The 22,008-nt window shown below is 36.8% G+C and overlaps 2 protein-coding genes across 3 annotated transcripts in view; one reads left to right on the forward strand and one right to left on the reverse strand.

Annotated features, from left to right (window-relative positions):
- The first annotated feature begins 591 nt into the window (after positions 1-591).
- On the forward strand, positions 592-6,480 carry rtn2b (reticulon 2b). Of its 2 annotated transcripts, none has more exons than XM_059525564.1 (8): positions 592-652; positions 3,194-3,401; positions 3,852-3,990; positions 4,433-4,502; positions 4,683-4,729; positions 5,056-5,114; positions 6,078-6,183; positions 6,227-6,480. In XM_059525564.1, exons 1-7 carry the CDS (start codon positions 640-642, stop codon positions 6,178-6,180), a joined length of 639 nt encoding a protein of 212 aa, XP_059381547.1. In that variant the 5' UTR covers positions 592-639; the 3' UTR covers positions 6,181-6,183; positions 6,227-6,480. The 2 variants fall into 2 exon arrangements, with proteins under 2 accessions (XP_059381547.1, XP_059381546.1); XM_059525563.1 differs by having other exon boundaries at positions 6,231-6,480.
- Positions 6,481-15,569: 9,089 nt separating this feature from the next.
- The window catches only part of nectin3b (nectin cell adhesion molecule 3b), a 60,635-nt gene continuing 54,196 nt past the window's right edge, over positions 15,570-22,008 (reverse strand). The window contains exons 7-8 of the mRNA XM_059526288.1: positions 16,793-16,895; positions 15,570-15,866 (exon numbers count right to left, since the gene is read on the reverse strand). Coding sequence (XP_059382271.1) covers positions 15,699-15,866; positions 16,793-16,895 — 271 coding nt within the window. The 3' untranslated portion in view covers positions 15,570-15,698. The remainder of the gene's footprint in view (positions 15,867-16,792; positions 16,896-22,008) is intronic.

Below are 22,008 nucleotides of genomic sequence, written 5' to 3' on the forward strand. Positions count from 1 at the left end.
ATGTTGACATTCCATAGGTGTAATGGTTTTTATACTGTACAAACTGTATTTTCTATCCCCTTACCCTAACCCTACACACCTACCCCTCACAGGAAAATTTCTGCACTTTTAGATTTTTTTAAACTCTTCATTCTATATGATTTATAAGCTTGTTTCTTCATGGCAACCTGAAAAATGTCCCGACAAGGTAAAAAATTGCTGGTATTACTATACTTGTGGACACATTTGGTCCCCTTAATGTAGTGAATACCAGTACACACACACACACACACACACACACACACATCTTCAGCTGGATGTTAAAGGCCAGCACTTTTCAAAGCATGTGAGAAGATAAAGCACAGCACTCTTTGAGGAACGTCTGAGTAATTTGCTTGGATCTAAGGTTAGCCATCTCCCTCGAGATGAAGACTTGACTACACACAGACACATGCTGACGTCTCGGGTTCCTTAAGCTCTGAACGGGCCATGAGGGAGGATAGCTGTGTGTGAGTTTATAAAGATGGGGTGTCCAAGTGGTTGAGATATTATTAGGTCAGGCCAACCCCTTCCCGCTGACAACGCAAGGATGGCCAAAAAAAGCCCAGAGGGTTCGTGGAGCACTGGGAGGAGAGGGGGTTTGGTGTGGAAGCAGCAGAAATGGCCAGCAAAGGTGAGAGTCTTCCACTGCGCTTGGATCGAGCTCTCCTGGGCTATATTGTTTACATGTGTAATGTGCTGGCATGTGAAAAGCAGGTTGGCAGAAACTGAGTGAGGTGTTGAGGGGGGAGGGGGAGGTTAGGAGATCAGATTAAAGTTGAGTGTGCACTAGAGGTACAGTAATACTGCTGATTGGTAAGAACATCACACAGGACTTCCCAATGGGAGCTTGGCCACCGGATGGGAATCTGATGTATGGACTGCCTTCAAGATCCGACCGATGCATGAATCTAGGATTTTGAGGCAAAAAGGATGCAGTGATGTCTGAATGAAGGAGGTGAGATCTTCGCTCAGTCTTATTTTGGCAGTGCTGGCAGACATCTCCCCAGTGAGATTCAATCTGACCCGGCCATGTTAGTCTGCAATGAAGTGCTTTAGCAGGAGTGAAGGCCACGTGGAAGATTTTATGCAGAGAAGATTTCAGAGAGTTTGGATTGATCTGATAAAGGCTCGTTCAGCTTTGCACCCAGTGTGCACCACAGCACAGATTTGCACCTGCGTTTGGAGGATAATCAGAATCAACAGCTGTTGGGGTCTATTGGCTTCACAGGGGAAGAGTGTGTAAATGCACACTGCCATTAGCAGTTCTGCTGTGTTTGTGTCAATGCACTCTCTGACTTGAAGGCTTCTTGTCCATTTATGTCATATGTTTGTCTCAGAGATGTAACATTTGGACTAAATTACAGCAATTTTACAAAATAATGTGCAAATCTTTTGGATTCACTTTTGGTACAGATGAGTTGTTCAAGTGTAGAATTTGTTTTTATGTGTTTACAAACTTGACATGTTTGGTGTATAATATGACTAAGCTTTGTTGGACAATGTGGTTTCATCAAGTGTTTCTGGCAGAGTCGGCCTTGATGATCACATGTCTTATTGCTTGTAATTATAATCAGTGTTAAATGAAACCCTCTGGCAGCCTTATTACTTTTATTAAAACTAAATTTCAAGTCATTGCAACTTTATAGCCACTACTATAGATTTTTGAAGTCCATCTTTTCTCTTATGTGCTTTTTGTAGCGTTGTTTTCATATTCCACTGAACCTTGCTCATCCTCTGATTGTGCTGTTTGAGTGTTTTCACCCTGCTTTACATTGCCTGAAATTCAAGACTGAAATAATGACAGACAATGTTTAGACAGACCAAGTATATTTGTAATATTTTGTTTTTGGATACTAACTATGTACTCTACCCCTCCCATTACTGGTAGATCAGTTCTAAACAAAGTTAAAAACTCCCTGACTGAAAGACATTATCGCTAATCTTTAAAAGCATATTAAAATAAACAGTTTAACAATTAGTTAAAGATCACATATTTTTCCATCTCATTATATAACATTTCTTAATTCATCCAGGTCAGAGTAGAACTGTATCACACTCAACAAATGTTGTGTTGACACAGATGACATTGCTAAAGCTTCCAGCTGGCTAACTAAAAAAGGTTGCAGATATTTGTATATTCACATATGGCATCAATTTTGCTATCTTATATTTTCTCCCCTTTGTCAAACATGACAAATGACCAGAATACGACATGAGGGTGAGGAAGTTTCTTTTTGGGGTGGCGTGACCCCAGTAAAAAAAAAAAAAAAAAAAAAAAAATATATATATATAAAACATATACAATTATAACAAGACATCCAAATAAAAATTAAATAAAAAATAAATGTGGGTTTACATATTACAGATGTAAATATACAAATATAAATTTTGACAAGAATACAAAAAAGAAAAACTAAATGTCAAACATCCAAAAGACAGCATATAAGATCACTTTTCAATTAAATTCAGCTTTTTAGCAAATACAATTGTGTCTTTACATTTTTTACTATCAATAAATTGAAGAGAATTCATATATGACTGAACATCAACCATAAAAACCCTCAATGAAGGTTTAGAATTTATTTCTTCTATGGATATGACATTTACCAAATAAAATCATAAGATTCAGCATAAAGTTAACAGATATACTTTTTGATTCAAAGGAAAAAGAGAAACTTACTTATTGTCTTCCTATGAATGATGTTACATTATTGGACATGGGTTTACACGAAAGGAAAATATATATATTTTTTTCAATGATTCATGTATCATTTTCATAACATAGTGCTTGGACAATAAGATGACATTAAAAAAAAACTATAAATAAATAAATATATGTATATGCAAATTGACTTAATTTATCAAATTAAAAGTCCTATGAGTTCAAAAGCCCAGAGTGAGGGATAGGCTATTTGTTTTTAATTCTCTAAATTTTATTTTTCTAGTTATTCACTTTCCAAAATAATTGAATTCAAATTTAGATGAGAAAAGACAAAATTCTGTTATGTTAATTAAACTGAAAGATTTAATGAATATCTGCATTTGTAATATGATAGTCTGTTTTACCACAAAAGCAGTGCTGCATGGTCATTGCATTTCCTTCCACCACTCTGCCTCTTCATATGTTTATTTCCCTGACATTTCACGCATTCATTTTTCTTACCCTCTCTAGTGTCAAATCTGTTATACTGGCGAGATGTGGGGACCACCGGGCTGGTGTTTACAGGTTTGGTTGTGGGTTTGGCTTGTTTATTCCAGCTCAGTGCCATCACGATCTTGTCCAACCTCGGTTTAGGCTTCATGGCCTTCACTCTCCCTGTATGCCTGCTCTACAAAGCCATGATGCTTGTCCGCCTCTGTGATGGATCTCATCCTTTTCAGTGAGTATGCTCTAAAACAAATACGTTTGACATATGTTTAACCCTAAAGGTGTAACTAATTCTCCCCTTTACAGTAGATGGAGTAGCCTAGTAGCAGAAGTCTTGTCAGTGTTGCGTCGATTAGTTTTAAAATCACTTATTCATTCACTAACGAAACAAGTGCAACTGTAGTGTGCTATGAAAACAACAACAATTGTGTGATGTTGCTTATAAAGCTACAGACCCCCAGTCTGTCCTATTTGCAAGCTGATTTCAGCGGATGAGTTCACTCATATATCAAGTTGATCATGGGTTAAAATATTAATTCTTGAGATGCATAACATATGTGCTGATTTAAAAAAAAATATTGAATGAGTTGGCAGGAGCTCGACAGAGGGAAAAGCAACTCAAATAAGTCTGGATTAATACATGTAATCTTTCTCAGCTGGTCCACTTTTCTTTATTAAAAAGGTCATATTTGGATGAGGACCGTACACTGACAGATGAGGACACAGTTTGCATAGCGGAACAAATCGTTCTGCTGATTGCTATGGCTGTCACCGAGTTGAAGAGGCTGTTCTTCATCGATAGCATCATGGACTCAGTGAAGGTCTCACATGCGTCTTAAATATCTCACCTCAGCTGCACCGAGCAGTTTTCACGCTTTCACTGCAATTTATGGCCTACTTTCACCACATCAGGGGATACTACTCTCTTACATAATTAGTCCTGATATGAACTATTACCATGTGCTTTCATTCCCAAAGGCAAAGGTTCTGTGAAAAAAGCACATGTGAGAATAAAGAAATTCGTATTTGGAAAAAAAAAACCTGACCTTTATTCTTATAAGAATATAATGTTCCTGGTACTAGCCATAGATTCAAATTCCCAGCAAACACAAATACTGTTAAAAATATATAGGCTACCTTCAATGCACTGGTAATGTCTTTGGATAAAAGCATCTAATTTAACATCTAAATATGATTAAACAATCTAAAGTAAAATGATTTAAAACCAAATATAATGCTTTTTTCTCTTTATGGTTTGTGTAGTTTGTTGTGTTCCTGTATTTGTTGAGCTATGTGGGGGTCCAAGCCAATGGTCTCACGCTGTTGATGAGCGGTAAGGATATCCTGTTGAAATTTGTAAAGATTCATCACAAATCACAGCTGACACTATTTCTGACCTAATGTCAGTAACTAAACAGAGTCAGAGTGATGTGGATCATATTTCATCAAGTATTACTGCTTTGTTGTGATGATCCATGATATTAACATACAGTGATTCATCACCTTTGAACAGGTGTGATATGTGCCTTCTCTCTGCCACTGTTTTACAGACTTCAACAGGTAAGTGTGTGCTTCATCTGGACTTTACACACATGCCTACATATATATATATAACACATGATAGGTAAAAATAGCCTGAATGCACTGTAAGTCGCTTTGGATAAAAGCGTCTGCTAAATGCATAATTTTATATAGATATATATATATATATAAATGTAAAGGTTAAATTGGGGTTATATGTATGGGTCAAAATGTGTTTAGAAATTAGGAATTGCTCTTTCTTATTTTCCTAACCAGAAATGCACTTATTTTCAGATCTCACTTATGCACATACAACCATAGACTATTTTAGACTTAGGACTTATTTTTGTTTCCATTTTTGACAGGAAAGGATCGACAAGATTGCCAAAGCAATCAAAAAACTTGTAGAAAAAGTCACCGAAATGTAAGTCTTCATCAATCTGACATGACCCATAATGAAAACGATTCAAAGTAAGCCAGGAAAAAATAATCAAGCCTACATCTTAAAGGAATAGTTCACCCAAAAATGAAAAAAATTGCTGAAAATGTACTCATTCTCAGGCCATCCACGGTGCAGATTAATCCTCATAAGAAAAGATTTGGAAAAATCTAGCATTTCATGACTTGCTCATCAATGGATCCTTTGCAGTGAATGGGTGCCATCAGAATGAGAGTCCAAACAGCTGATAAAAAGATTACAATAATCCAGTCCATCAATTATTATCTTGTGAAGTGAAAAATTGCATGTTTGTAGTAAATAAATCCAAGGTGTTTTAACTTTAACGCTTTAACGCTTGCTCCAGTGAAAACGTCCACCCCCCGCTGGACATCGAAATTATATTTGTCTAGAACTGTTTTGGACTCTTTTTGCTAGTAAACGGTGAGCCGCATATTTCTCTCCTGATTAGGAAAACATTACTTTCTCTGTAGAAAACAATATTATAAATAGCAGACTTATATTTTAGCTGGAAGCAACATTTTGAAGCTAAAAACATCATAATGATGGAGTTGTTTATTACAATTACACAGCGATTCACTACACAAGATGCTAATTAGAAATGGACTGGAGTCGTATAGCTTACATGGACTCTCTTTAAAGTGGCACCCATTCACTGCAGAAGATCTATCGGAGACGTAATGCTAAATTTCTCCAAATCTGTTCCATTGAAGAAACGAACAAATCTACATCTTGGATGGCCAGAATCAGTACATTTTCAGCTATTTTTGGGTGAACTATTCTTTTAAGTCTAAATGATGAACCTGTTTAATTTCTCCACACAAAGACACAAATGATAATCAAACCACATTCGTTATGACTTCAAATAACTACAACAACCATGGTCTACTTTCTTGAATTCATCATATGTTCTCCACTTCTCTTTTCTAGAGTTGATCTTGTGATTTCACTGGCCAAACCTCCACCAGCCCCAGCCCCAGCCCCAGCCCCTTCCCCTGCCCCCACAGCAAAACATAAACAGAAGACTAAATGAGGAGTGTGTGTGTGTGTGTGTGTGTGTGTGTGTGAGAGAGAGAGAGAGAGAGAGAGAGAGAGAGAGAGAGAGAGATGGGGGCGAGGAGCAGAAATGTTGAGTACATTGAACAAACAAAGTCTTATGCTGCAGCTGTAGCCCTGCGAGTTCAGCAGGGTCGTGGGTTTGGGGGTTATGATCGAGCGTTATGTTTTACATTACGTTTCTTACAGTGCTAGGAGATTCTTCAATAGGTCTTCTGAAAAGAATTAAACAACAGACAGAAAAGTCCAGATATATGTCTAATGTATTCGTTTAACTCAAACTCAATATTTATAATTATTGGTTCATTTTGCCTGATGAGTTTTTTTGTTTTTTTTGAAGATTTTAATGATTTTCATAGAAAAAGTTGAACCTAGTGACAGTTGTTAGTACATTTTTGTCCACTAGAGGGTACAATGAGACCATACAATCACAGCAGTTCTGGGCCAGGACAGCATGTTGCAGAAATTCTGTCATGTAAATTTGTTTACATTTTATTTTTTGAAAACTACAATTCCCACTGGGATTGTACATATAATTTGGGTTTTAATATTTAATACTTATTTTTAAAATTACAGAGCAATTCAAAACTAATTGAAGTCACTTTGAACAAGACTTCCCTGACTTTGTACTTCTTTTGTGCAACATGACCCCCAGTAAACACGTTTTCAATGTTATTTGCCTTTTTTTTTTTTGTAGCCTGACAACACACAAAACATCACATCATATATTTTCGGCCTTGCACAGAAATGCTTCTTTTGTGGGAAATAAGCAGCTGCTAAGGATGCAAACTCCTTTGAGAAGAGTCTCAGGAACGCCAATTTCAAAACATTCAGTTACATACTGTTTGCAGATGACATTCTAATGCTGAAGAGAAACAAATATAGGATGCCATTGCCTTTTGATGTGCAAATATTTTCATGCCAGAATGGTGATAAACAAAATCTGGTAATGGTCTTCACAGGCTTTTAAGAGAGTATCTGTACCATCCATTAAATGATATTGCTTCAAACTTTATGGAGGAAACTGTTTAGAAAGCACAAAAAAAACATCTCGCACACTACTGGAAGTTTCAAGCGCACTGCAGAAACAATCAGGGATGTAAGGAAAAATAGCAATACTCCACTGAAGAACAGTGGCACTCAGAGGAACATTTTGTATTCATTACTGTTTTAAATAACCTACTTCAGACTTTCTTCAGCTTTAAACTGCCCCTGTGTATCACTGTTTGTTATATGGCAGTAGTGGGAAATCTCTAAATCAGGATATAAGGAAAAAATATATTTTAGAATGTTCACTTTAATAAGCTATTCAAATTTATTAAATGCCCTGTCTCATTGGATCACGGCTGAAATGTCTATACTGACGCAATTATTGCAGGACTGATTGTTTCTCAGTGTTTGAAGTTTTAACTACATATTTGTGTATTTGAAAAAAAAAGCATATATATATATATATATATATATATATATATATATATATATATATATATATATATATATATATATATATATATATATAATTATGATTTTTAAAGCATGAGACACTTTTTTTCAATAATATCTGAAATTATGCCACTATAATTAATAACTCAATGACTCCATGAACTCCAAAACAGTTCATTATTGCAAAAAGATGTAATATAATGACCTGACCATATTTTTAAATAAGTTTTCATTTGCAGCCAAACAACTGTAGTGGCATATTAAAATAAACAGATGTTCATAGTGTAAGATATAAAAGCACATAAATATGATCAACAGACTCCCTCTAAGCTTTCTTGCATCATCAAGCCGTCATTCTTGTTGAGCCGCGTGTCAGTGTTTTTTTTTTTCTTTTTTCTGATCCTGAATGCATAAATACACTTTTGGCTTAGAAAAGAGATATATATATATATATATATATATATATATATATATAATATATGGAACAATAGGGAAAACACAAAACTAAAGTTTGTAATTTATCATAACTTTTGACAAGCAATGTTCACACACAATCTTGTACGTAATGTGAGTTAAGATTTAAAATTGCCCCTAAAATGTAAATTTTCACAATAAACAGGATCCATTTATTTTTCAACCCCCCGGATCATAAAGCAAAGAAATAAGACGGATAATAAGCTGTAATTTTGTCCATGATGACATCCTTACAGATGATTCTGCCAACACATTTTGGGACTGTGGTTGTATGAAAGGGAAATATTATCTTGAGTACGTCAGCATGAATGAGCTCTACTTCTCGCACTTGACCAGAAACATCTGCATTGAAACAAAATAAATAACTAAACGGAAAATAACTCAAAATGCCTTAAAGTGACATGAAATTGGCCATGCAATTCATCAGCAGCCATCAGACACAAACAACACAAGATTCCAACTGAATCAGACACGGATACACACCTTGAGCCCATTAAAGAACGCTAAGCTGTTTATACTCAATTGATAGAACATGATCTCATAGCAGGATTTGCCCAGCAGCATTATGGGAAAGAAGTGGAAGTAGTGCACTACATTTGAGTGCTGGCCATTCTCACAAGTCATACAAAGATGCTGTAATTGAGTTTTAGAGAAAGTGCTTTCGCAGCAAGAACTGCGTCATGGAGAGATCATTGCGAGGTGAGTCACAGAAATCGAATTTTATAGGTCAGGAAAGTCAGAATTGGACACATTTCTACCACAATGGCTGAAATGAAATGAAGGACATAACTTTACTAATTCACTTCATAAGAAGAACAATCATTCATTGCTTGTTTAATATTATTGATTGTCTAAATGGATCCTCGCTTCGCTGCAAATGTTCATTGATCATACACGCCAATGTTTTTTCTTCTCTCTATATTGATGTGTGCTCTTTGCTGAGAGCTCTTGTACATTTACGGCACCCATCTCACTTAGATGGGGATGTGTAACACAAATCGAGGTTTTCATACTTTGCAAACTGACCTCCTTGACTTGTAATTTTATGGTGAGCCATTTCAATTAAGAGTTAAACTCTTTCTCGCAGTCCTTTTGGCTTTGTGAAAGCTGCTTGAATGATCTCTTCCACTGAGCCAAAATGCCACAATGGCCCCAGATAATCACTGGGACAGACCGAGAGAGAATCTCTTTGTTCCTGAGAGAGGGAAATCATTCAAGGAAACTTCTGTGAGTGAGTCTAGATGGCTATGGTTGGGTATCTGGACCGGAGGAAGGGTCGGGAGAAGGGGAGGCACTGTAAACCGTGAGTGTCATGGACTAATCCAGCTGTCCCTGTGGATACATCTATCCGGAACGCCACAGGCCGAATAGTGTTGAGATTATGTAGCTATCAGCAGGGATACAGTAGGTTCACTAATGTCTCAATCACACTGCGACTGTATAAAGCAGCTGTCGCATTTCTGCTCTATGCCATTTTTTCATTCACAGTGTCAGAAACATATTTTGTTGTGAGTTTATTGAACTCACTTTACTTCAAGATATCCAGTAGGTGGTTTGATATAATTGCACTGAAGGTCAAATCATGGTAACGCAATCCAGATTGCTGAGGAAGCTGTGAAAATAGTCAGAGAAAAACAACTAGAGAGGCATGTGCAGTGGCAATCTTTAGGGAATGGATGGACAAATGGAGAAATAGCAGGACAATTGAGCGAGAGAGCAGGGTGGGGTGTTGGTGGGTGGGTGGGGGTGTATTGAGACATTGAGCAGAATCAATCGTTCATGTGACCATCCCCCACCGTAGGGCACCTTGATCCCTCCAGTGTTAAAAAACACTTGCATACACATACTCTCCTTTATAACACCAGATGTATCCTCCACAATCTCGGTGTCCGAGCCTGAATTGCCTCGACATTCACTAACAAAGAAAAATGTATGCTATTTTTGGGCTCCTGTAAAAAAAGGGGAAGAAAAAAAGAAAGCCTCTCTCTTCTCTTCCAACGGCCAGAACGGAACTGAGAAAAAACTCATAAATAATGATTAGAAAGGAAGAGAAGTTGGGTGAAACAGTCTCACAGTTTGAATCCAATAAGGGCAGTGCCTAACATAGCTTGGTCTAACAGTAGAGAAATCACAAGGGTGTCTGGATAAGAAAGACAAAAGGCAATGTTATATTGTAAAGAACAACATTTTGTATCGATTTGTATACAGCAAAGTCATTGCATACTGCAGTGGTTTTGCTTCAGGTTTTTCCTCAGATATTACATTGTGTTTTTCTATTTGTATAATACTATTTTCTAGTTTGATGCTGTCATTTAATTGATCCTAACTGTACTTGCACCACATGAATATCAATTTATTTCATAAGAATATTTTTGTCTGAATAAATAAGTAAAATGTTTCAACCTTGCAACTAGGCGTCAATGTGTTAAACTGTGTTTTGTGAATATTGCTTTTATATAACTTTACTATATCACTACAGTATGTTACAAATCTGTATTTGAATTGCACACTGTCAAGAGGACCTTAGTAAATAGTGAGAGATTTAGTTTTGAACTCAGTAAGGGATCGGAACGAGACACTTGCTGTCTTGGCCACTTGATTACACATGTAAGCCACTGGAAGCAATTTTCAAGAGAAAAAATTCAAAAGGTCAATGTCCTTAATGCACACTAAATCCACATGGCTGCATCTGAAATTGCATACTTCCCTACTCCATAGTGAGCGAAAGCCAGTATGTGAAAAGAGTATGTCCAAATACAACATATTCAGTGAACTGTATGCCAAAAGCTTCCATATGACACACTACTCCTGGTGAGATTCTGAAGTGTGCATCCAACGGACACTCCAAAAGAGGCAACGGGAGATTTGGGAATGGACCTAATAAGGCCTAATTAGAAACACCACAATTAAATATAGTAGAGTCATCTGTTATATAGAGACTACTGAACAGACTGAAATTTATTTAAAAAGTGCAATACAGCTCTCTAATAACTTTTTAGAACACTATGATTTAGTGTGTCCTATCAGGTAATCAAAAGTTATACCCACACTGACCTACTTGAACACTAGAGCCAAACTATCCCCATAGAGGGAATATGTCATGTACAGTACAAGTGTTCAAGAGCAAAGACTGAGTGAGAATGAGTCTGTTTGGTGAATCATTTACAGTGACTCAAGAAAATAACTGGTTCATAAGAGTCATTTTCTCACTATTTAACTCCAGCAGCTGAGAGCCAATTTTCTTTAATAATAACACACTTACAGCCATAAGCAGAATTACTCTCCATTAATGCATTTATATTGCCAAAAGACAACAGGCACTTACTGGTGACAGGCTTTATAAACAGCTGTTTTTTATCTAGACGTGAGATATATGTGGATGATTTTAAGTTCTGCTGCAGCTGTCTGGCTCCTCTTTATAATCTCTTTAGGAAGTTATGATGAACCTCAGTGTCCCACATACTGACACAAATCAATGGGTGAATGAATGGCTCCACATATCTTTTCATCTATCTTCATCTGATATCTAAATATGAGTCAGCAAGTAAGAAGAATGTTATTTCACTGTCCACTGAAATGGGCCCAATGTAGATGTGATTTATGAAGTCTTTATCATACTGAATCAACGAAGTATAGCCTTTTTGTAAGTGTTTCTATGTGTATTTATGCTTTGATTTGAAAGAAAACAGCACATCCTTGTGGCACGGCTGACACAGAAGAGCATATGCAGTTTGAATGATGTGGAGAGACACAGAGGAGACTGTTTACATTATATTATATTTGTTATTATATTATTTTAATGTAGGCCCTATTATCATAATCATAAACACAATGGGTTTTCACCCAAATTGCTTTAAAAACAGTTTATTTTACTATAAAAGAAAAAAGTAACTGCTTTAAATTATTTAAATTTACATATTTACATATAAATTCAGAATTGTGAGATTAGCAATTCTGAAAAGAAAATTCAGAAGTCAGAAACTCAAAATTGCAAGAAAAAACAGCACATCCTTGACCCCTTTCTGAATTATGCTTTTTCTTCTGAGTATATGAAGACAGAGTTTAAACACCAGTAATGAGACACATTTAATGTTCCTTTGTCTGACAATTTGTCTATCAAGAACATTGTATACCAGTCCTAACCTGAGCTCAGAGTTATCTCAGCTATTACCGTTCCTTACGTCAGCTTTGTCTCTTAAAGACAACAGGGTGACTTTCAGCTCTGAAGGAGAGAAGAGGAGAAGAGGACCTCCTACTCCATGGTCATAAATCTGTAATTTTGGACTATGCTAACCATCCCCCACTGTCCCCCTCTCCTCTTCTCCCTTGTCTTCTGTGGGGCTATAAATCTGCACTGGACGGTCACTCTGGGGCCGGCTGACTTAATAGTTTAATGGCCATAAAGCGTGGCAGGTGTCCAATATGGCTGCCGTTGACTGTGTCTACATTACTTTTCAGCACTGAAGGTGGGTTCAGAATGCAAGAGAAGGAGAGATGCAGACAGACAGACAGGGTTTGGGACATTACAGATCATTCCAGTTCTAATAAAGTTTACCAGTCTCCTGATAACAGTTGCAGGACAGAATTTCTGGATGTATTTTGCTGTGTGAAGAGACACTTTATGGCCCTGCTTTATACTTCAGCATTGTGCCAGTGATGGCCCGCGTTAATCTAAAGTGACAAATGACTTTTCACAAGCAACTAGAAGACATTTTCCTGCATTCCCTGCTGGTTTCTGGAATTTGCAGAGATATTCTGGATTAGTAGGATAATGAAAAGCAGACTCTCTATATAAACTTAAAGTGGTCTATATAGTTTAAAGGGTTAGTTCACTCAAAAACGTAAATTAATTTAAATGAAAGACTAATGCTTTAAAGATTCAAAAAGGACAGAAAAGCACTCTTTTTTTTGGTTCTCAAAAAAAGAGTCACAGTATGAAAAAGTTATTTAATATATTATTAATACAATTAATACTAATATTATTACTGATCTATTAAGATAACAATCATAAATATAAATAACTTAATTAAAATGCTGATAAATATATTAAATCTTATTTCTTTTTTTTTGTTAATCCTTTATAAATCTATTGTTTCTGTTTACTGATAAATTAACAGTTTATCAATATTATAGCAGAAATACTGAAGGAAATACATTTGAGTCAAAAAGACTGAGAACCACAGTCTCTTAAATTATCATAAATGTTTATATGGCTTAATACTACGTCTTCTGGAGCTGCCAGTTAGCTTAGTGTGAGAAAAAGACAGAAAATGTTTAACTCAACAATTAATAAAGAAAACTTTCTGACCAATTTTGTGAACCTATTACTCGTAATGATCCAACTCAAAAGAAAGAAAGATCTGTTCACTATTAGGACATTGCTGTGATAAACAATACTGGCATGATGACAGTGAGTAAATTATCTCATAATAAACGGTTGTTTAAGAAATTACTTTACATTGTAGTTAACCAAAAATGTTTTATGCTCGCTGGAAAGTATAGAGAGAATATCTACATATTATAAGCTCCCAAAGGTTTCATTCTCTGAAGACACTATTGGAAAAATATTTATGCAACATTCCACACAGTGTCTAGAGTCTCGCAAAACCGAGACCTTTGCTGGAACGAAAGAACATTTGCTCATCCAGAACAAATACGAAATCTCTCACGTGAAAATTATAGACCTCAGCACATCAAATCCCTCAGATGGCTTCTTAATGTGGTAAAATATCAGATCCAATGCAGGTCAGACAGACACACAAACAAGAGATCAGGAGACAAAACTTGAAAGGATATATAAGCTCTGTCAAGAAACGGTAGAAGAGTGCATATATCAAAGCATGGCTGTCTCTGGTTCGTATTAAGTGATGAGAAGGCTGTTATATTATTGCATGCTCTGTAATAGATTTGGACTGAGACACACACCTTTATTAGTCTAAACGGATTAATCCTGGATGAGTCCAAACCTATACTTTACTGTGGGACTGGCACATTTTTATATAGCGATAGTGGATGCATTCCAGAAAGGTGACTCATGATACAATAAACAATGCTCTCATTGAGTGTTTGGGGGTCCACTGGCTGACATTTCCCCGAACGATGAGGCCAGAATAGAATAGATTGTTCCCTGGTGGCCATCACCTCATTAGAAGCCTGCTGTTTAATGGCCTTGCCCATGCAGTTGCCCAGCAGATAACCGGTTTGTTTACCTACAACACAAGTCATACGTTGACATGCAGACAGAAGTCTGTGCCGAAAGGCTCTTACTAGCTCTCCCGCCGCCCCATTCGCTGTCTCTCGCGCCTTCCCAGAGAGCATTTTGCGGTCTGAGATTTTCCATCATCGACTGGGGAAAGTTGTCCAGCAGTCTTGATGACTATAGAGCAGTGTTTTAAGCATTCATCAGATTTTACAACCTGTATTTGACTCTCGAAGCTCTGTCTAATAAGATTGCTTGTGGATTTGAGAAGTAGCAGCACTGTCTAATCTAGGCTTATAAACTCTGGTTCGTTATTTTAGATGCGTTTGCTGCGAACAAACATAGATGGACAATGATGTCATTTGATAATGTTCTGCACAATAAAACAGGTCTCATATGTACTGGTTACATCACTGTATTTGATTATCGGTATGATGTAATGCAAAGATTGCTTTGGTTATGAGATTCCAAATTCATGCTTCACTACATTGAATGGAAAAAAGTGAACAAAAATGATCTAATTGAGCTTAAACATTCAAAAAAGCCTCTAGTGATAGTTTATTGGGAAGTATAGTATATAAGCATGTGCCTTATGGTTCAAATTCACATCTATATTCTTAAAAATAAAGGTTCCAAAAGAAGGTTTTCACTGTGATGCCATAGAAGAACCATTTTGGGTTCCCCATACAACCTTTCAGTAAACAGTTCTGAACAATTTCAATTCAAGTGAAGAACATTTTTCCCTCTATATAAAGCACATTTTTTCCCCGCAATGGAATGGTTCAATGAATGTTAAAGGTTCTTCATGGAACCGTAGATGCCAATAAAGAACCTTTATTTTTAAGTGTTATGCACATCACAGTGTAAACTAAACAACTTATGGTAAATGACCTCTAGCAGTCACTATCTGTCATAGGCAAATAAATCAAATCTCAATTTGTCAAACCTAAAATGACAACTGGTCTACAATGAAAAAGTTACATTTTACTGAGGAAAAGTCCTTGTGTAATGCAACATATGATTAAAACTATTAAAAGAAGGAACAATGATCCCTACAGAAAAATAGCAATTTTAGTTGTAGTCGCCCTCAGTTTGACCACTACATTTGAAATACGGGTGAACAAAGACTCATATAGGCAGCCTAGGTTATTTATTTTATATTGGACTACTACACTGTACATGTTAAACAACCCAGAGCAATTACACATATATGCTGTCAGGGTTTTCATTGTGTGTTTGTAGACCATTCATTATATACACCAGTCATAGTTCAGTGTCCTAATTACTGTATAGCGGTGATTTTGTTTTGCTCCCAGTATTCTCGTAAACAGTTTTCACTTTGGGGCTGGCAGTATGCTGCGGTTGACACGAGGATGCCGTCACACGTAGTGTTCTCTATGGTTGATGTAAACTTGGTCCGCCCCATTCTGATGACATATCCACTCCTGACAGGACAGTGAATGGTGAGTGGGGCTCTGGGGGTCTCTGCGAGCCACCCTGACTGGCGCCCGTTCAGCCAATTCGTAGTGTATCTCCATCCGACGAGCCTATAAAGTGACACAACAGATAAAAAAATATATTGGTATGCATGTACGTATTCATAGAAAAAGCCAAAATATAATTAGCATATCCCCTGCCCTGGTGCTAATGCTGTTAGACAATGAAATTTGCTATTTAGTGTGATAAGATGGAAAGAATTTGTTTAATTAAATCAGGACTGTCGATTGAAATTATGTAAAATGAAACATTTTACATGAATAAATTACATGACATGAATAATATGCTTTAAAAGCCCACAACTATCCTTAATAAATAAATAAATAAAATAATAATAATGCTAATAGTACTACTACTACTACTACTAATAATAATAATAAGTTACGGTAAATTATATATATATAAACATTTTTATTGCTTCAGGGAATTCCATATTATTGAATTTCCATAGAGGTCAGGGACAGGAATATTCGTTTAGCTATATTTCTTTATTCTGTTTATAATACACCAAATAAACACATTAAACTGGCAGTTCTAAATCTTCTCTGCTGAAACACTGAAATCACTTAAACCAGGCTAAAATGGTCTTCCATAGTCCCCTTAAAACGATTAAAATTAGTGATCTTGGAAGACCAGCAGACCGGTCTGCTTATTTTAAGAAGGTTTTGGCCACTTTTCACAACACCAGCTTGGTTTGGACTAACTTGACCAACGTTTTTGCCTGGGTGGGAGACCATCCAGACCAGTTTAAACCAGCAGACCACCTGAGGCTGGTGTATGTTTCAGCAGGCTAATGTGTTGGATGGGTGAAAAAAACAGAAAAGAATCTATTCCGGAAAAAGTGAGCTAAAAGAGAGCATATAATCACTCCTTAAATAATAAGGAACATACCAGTGGTCATCTTTCAAAAGCAGCTCCAATATAAAGACCCACAGAAGGAACATAACTCAGACTGTAGAGCCAGTGTGAGGTTTACCTGAGAGAATGAGGCCACCAGAGGGGCCTGAGAGGCCAGTGGGATGGCAGGAGGTCTCTCTGTATATGGAGGAGGAGGCTTGTGAGTCGGAGGGAGGTCAATCCTGTAGAGCGGCAAAAGCCAACAACAGTCATAGGATGTACATCACTGACTGCACATGTTGCATGACTTACGGTGACCCTCAGATATCTGGATACATTTAGGCCACAATAAAATGTATGAATTTCATTGCATTGCATCAAATATCAAACCAAGTGGCATTTCTTTTGTAGAAATACACGGTGTAGACACTATTTTCAGGCTAAACATTTCACAAAAAGAAAGTTGTAAGATCATAATACTTTTTGGAGTGGCTGTTTTGTCTTGATGTCAGAAAATGGAGGAAATGATGGTCAAGACTAGACTAAAGTATGAAATGTGTTTAGTCTGAGGAACAATAACAACCACACCTTCTTTTAGTTCTGGGAACAGAATGGAACTTTTTCTCTGTTTGACATCACCATCCATTTCTCAAGCCCAACACAAAAAAAAATCAAATTTTTAAGGTTTCAAATGAATCTGAGAGTCTGTGTCCCAGCTCCCACACTTTCTATGCAAGGTGTCACTTTTGACTCAATCACCAGCCACTCAAAATGGCCTCCGTGCCTCCAAGCTCCAACAGGCACACTGAAAAATACTTTCTCATGCTCTCTGGACCTCTAAAGCAAACACCAGCAGGCCACAATGGACCCCATCTTTGTGTGGGTACACATGTGGACGGAGGTGTATATTAGTGATATACATAAATACAACTGGAGCCCATTTTAAAACTCCAAACAAAACTGAGGGAAATGGAAACAAATGACTTTGTCTTTTGGTTTAACTCGTGAATCACCGCAGCGGCTCTCAAAGAACATATGCAATAAAAAGAATTTAAAAATCATTTTGTGTACATTTCCTTTGAACAGTTCCTCATGTGTTGATGTCCTAAACTTCTATAGGATATTTCCTATACATATACATGCTCTTCAAAATAAATGCTGGTCTCTAATGCATCAAAAACTAAATGAAATGTATAAAGTCTGATATTGACTACAACTAAACCAAGATCATACAGACTAATTAAATATATGCCTTGTGCACAGATTTTATGGGATCATCTCATGTTTGGCCTGTTTTTAAACCTACTTCTTTTCACAACCTCTGTAAAGTACCAACCTAAAACACTAGCAAATTATCAAATGTACTACATGAGCACTGCTGAGAACAAATGTAAATATTGCATTTCCTCGCTTTGTCACCTTGTACAAAAATATAAAACCATATATACTAATACCAAAAGAGATTCTAAAATTATAAGCCTATGGACTTTATTATTTAAACATCTAAAAATAAAACATTTGTTATTCATTTCAAATGATCTTTATAGCCCTTTTCCAAATAAATATATCACATATTGTCTCAAGTAACAGTGGAATTCTGTACGTTTTCTGTACTCATTTGCTGCCTCCTGGACTCCAGTCGGAATATCCTAGTATGTTCCACTGATGTGACTGAGATTGTTTCCTGCTTCATCCTTTTTCGTCATCCATCATCTCTCTTTCCAATCTTTCTCAGTTGACTCTCTTATTGATATCACCCTTCAATTTCTGCTTTGGTATTGATCAGTTTTGACATCAAGCCATTGAGTGGAGTGGTCTCATATCCCTAAGACCCTGGTCTATGATGGACTTATGTCTGTTGAGCTTCTGCTATGTAATCCCAGGCGTTGGGAGGTCCTGAGGGTCGCCCTGTCCTGACCTTGAATTCCCAGAATGCCTAATATGAATACACAGTTGAAGGTCAGATCAATCTGTTTTCCTTCTCAGACCGCATGGAACATTTTCTAAGTGTTTTGATTGTAAGCCAAGACCTTGACATATAAACTACTTTGATACTTTAAATGCTGCCACATCATCTAGTGAAGGATAAATTTAAGGTCACTTTAGATGAATGGGAGCTATCAAAACAAAATCAAAACACAAAATCATCATGACTCGGGAAAGAAATGTGGAAAGCTCACACAAATCCGATCAGAATGGAAAAACTTTTAAAAATGACCTCTTGAAGAGGTTTTCTCATCCTTTACTATACTGGTACAAACAGATCTAAATGTCAAGAGTTATGTTGACATTTTTTGCTTTCATTCCTGCAAAAGCGCCATGTGTCAGCGTCCCAATGCTGCTTATCTCTCGCAAAGTCCCTGCTGTCTCCAGCGCAGAGGCAGCATCATCCATCAGACAGACCCAGCTGTCCCACCACACTGATCTGCATGCAGCCTGCAGCCAAAGCAAAGCCGAGCCAAGACACACAGAGGCTGATCAGGGATCAGCTCAAACAGATAAGAGCCTCTCTTTCACCTCTTCTGAGAGTGACGCTTCTGACAGCACTGCTGAGAAGTTTCAGAGAGGGCTCGCTTCAAGATAGATGATGTTGATAAAGATAGCACAGAAGAAAACAAGCAATAAATAAAAAGTAGCAGTCAACAATTTGTGCCAATTTGTAAACCTTAGGGGTCGTTTGCACAGGATGAGTTCTTTTGTAATTGCCTTTTTAAATAGACAATTAATTACATAAAAGCCACGAACCAAAATTTTTAATTGCAAGTCAGATGTGGATAGTGTTATATTTGAGTAATATTAGTAATTCTATATTTTATTTCGATTTCCAAAAAGAGAGAAAATGTCAATTTTAAATCTGTACACTACCTTTTGCAGTCAGTAAACTTATTTATACACGCAAAAACTGCATTTATTTGATTTAAAAATAGTATAAAGCAGTAATATTGTGAAATATTATTCTAATTGACTTAATTTACCTGCATTCTATTTTAATATATTTTAAAATGTGATTTATTCCTGTAGGTGCAAAGCTCCTGTCACATGATCCTTCAGAAATCATTGAAATATGCCTTTTTTTAAATGGGATTCTTACATATACGCAGAATAAAAGTATTCTTATATATATTATGCTGTCTAAATTTCTTTATTTCCTTTTGAACAGAGGCATACATTTGATAAAAGTACATTTTGCGCATGTTTAAGAGTACACTGCTAAAGGCCATGAACTCCTGAATGCATCCTGTGTGAACGTCCCCTTCTTAGCTGTCATGTTTGGATAACAAGCTCAGGTCATATTTCAACAGAGACTACAATGGAGGGTTCGAGAAAAAGAGAAAATACTGAGACAAATTTAAAGGTCCACAAATCATATGGAGTCCAGACGTTTGAGCATTGAGAATTGTCTGCTTGCTGCATTTCCCCTGTTCCCCAATACAATTTTCCCAGTTAACAGCTGTATCACGCGAGACTCCACTGTGACCTCATCCTCATGAGAACTGCATCCATCACTAAGGCTTAAAAACTTTTTTTTGTTATGTTTGCTTAACTATTTATATTCCTGTATTTACACTAGTTCTTTCTTACTTTTAGAAAGTGAGAAGAACGTCCCATATTCTGTGTTATTTCTGCTGACACAAAAACTAACAACCTGTGGTAAACTAACAATGCTGGGTCCTTGACAGAATAAAAACATCTACAACAAATCTATGTGGTCTTATGTGGGCACAATACATTTGTAAACCTAGGTTAACATTCTAATTTGCCTATTTATATGGTGAATAACAACTAGATGAATATATTTCAGTTTGTATTATTTGACTCCTTGCCCACTGAAGACAATCTGGACAAGAAAGCAGTTTAAGCCACTTCAAACCTACATAAGCAAAATAACAGTTGGTTTCCTCCAGTTTGCCATCACCGCTTGATCGTTTGACCATTTGTTTGACAGTTGTTGGACATTCAAGTCATTTTTCAACCTAACACTCAAACTAAACAGGGTGCGAAAGTTTACTTGAACTTGTTGCAAAATCTGCGTGGGAAAACCTTCGCCCTCACACAAAAATCCCAATTACATAGAATCCTGTTAAAATAACTGAATTTTGTCCATGAAAATGAACTGAACAATGGTAAATGTGACTACCTTAAAGGGTTAGTTCACCCTAAATTTTAATTCTGTCATTAATTACTTACCCTCATGTCTTTCCAAACCTGTAAGACCTTTAATCATCTTCCGAACACAAATTGTGATATTTTCTATTCAATCTGATGCACGTGCTTTCTCCTGAACGTAAACAACACTCATTACATTGATTACGTTCTGGGGCAGGTGCATCGTGATACTCTCCAAAGCGGCAGAAGACGTTAACTCAGTGAGAAGAATTGAATAAATTATGTTATTTTTTGTTTTCCTTGCGCAAAAAAAAAGTATTCTCGTAGTTTAGCAAAATCGAAGTGGAGCCACTAATGTTACATGGACTCTTTTATTGTGTCTTGGAAGTTTTCAAGACACAATAAAAGTTTTTTGGAAGTTTCTGTGTCTTGGAAGTTTTCAGTTGCATTGCTGTCTATTCGGGGTCAGAGAGCTCTCAGATTTCATCAAAAATATCTTAATTTGTGTTCTGAAGTTGAACAAAGGTCTTGTGGGTTTGGAATGACATGAGGGTGAGTAATCAATGACAGAATTTACATTTTTGGGTGAACTATCCCTTTAAGCACCATTTAATATATTCTTGGTTGTCTATTGTAAACAACTCATTCCAGCAATGATACTTTTGGCACAGTAAAAGAGATGCTAACCCAGGTTTAAACCAGGGTCAAACTGCGAAACGCCACTTAACTGGGAATTAATTAGTACCCTTAAACCAAGATTAACAAAATAACCCAGGGTTAACCCAGGGTTAAGTGCAGAGTGAAAAGCCCTGTGGAGCAGGAACTCAATGGAGTGTATGAAGCCCAGTTTGGAGCTTCTTTTTGAAGGCTGTGGGAAAAGGAAGACCTCCAGGCTGGTTGAAATGCGACATCTGTGGGCTCATGTCTCGAGACACTTTCTCTCATTGACAGAACAATAATGCGGCTCTTTTTGCAAGAACCAAACAAAAACAACTGAAAAATCTACTTACTATGTCAAAAAAGGAACTAGCTGCAGTTCCTCTCCCACAAGTTCTACAATGATGCATCGTGTTTTAGTCTCTATATACTACAAAAGCAAATACACAACTGTAGTCTATTGTGGCTAGTGTCTCTCTGTGGTGACATGCAGTTGCCTTTCCAGGAAACAAAAGGAAACCATCTGATGTTGCTCCCACTAGAACAGAAAATTTACAGACTTGACTGGGTTTCTGGGATCAGTAATAATTG

This window comes from Carassius carassius, chromosome 36 (assembly GCF_963082965.1).
Source record: "Carassius carassius chromosome 36, fCarCar2.1, whole genome shotgun sequence".
In the NCBI taxonomy this organism is placed as follows: Eukaryota; Metazoa; Chordata; class Actinopteri; order Cypriniformes; family Cyprinidae; genus Carassius; species Carassius carassius.

What these genes read in the sequence shown, in the direction of transcription:
- rtn2b (XM_059525564.1), top strand. An exon ending in GATGGATCTCATCCTTTTCA is followed by an intron (nt 3,402 to 3,851) that starts GTGAGTATGCTC and finishes TTTATTAAAAAG; the next exon opens with GTCATATTTGGATGAGGACC. An exon ending in GCATCATGGACTCAGTGAAG is followed by an intron (nt 3,991 to 4,432) that starts GTCTCACATGCG and finishes TGGTTTGTGTAG; the next exon opens with TTTGTTGTGTTCCTGTATTT.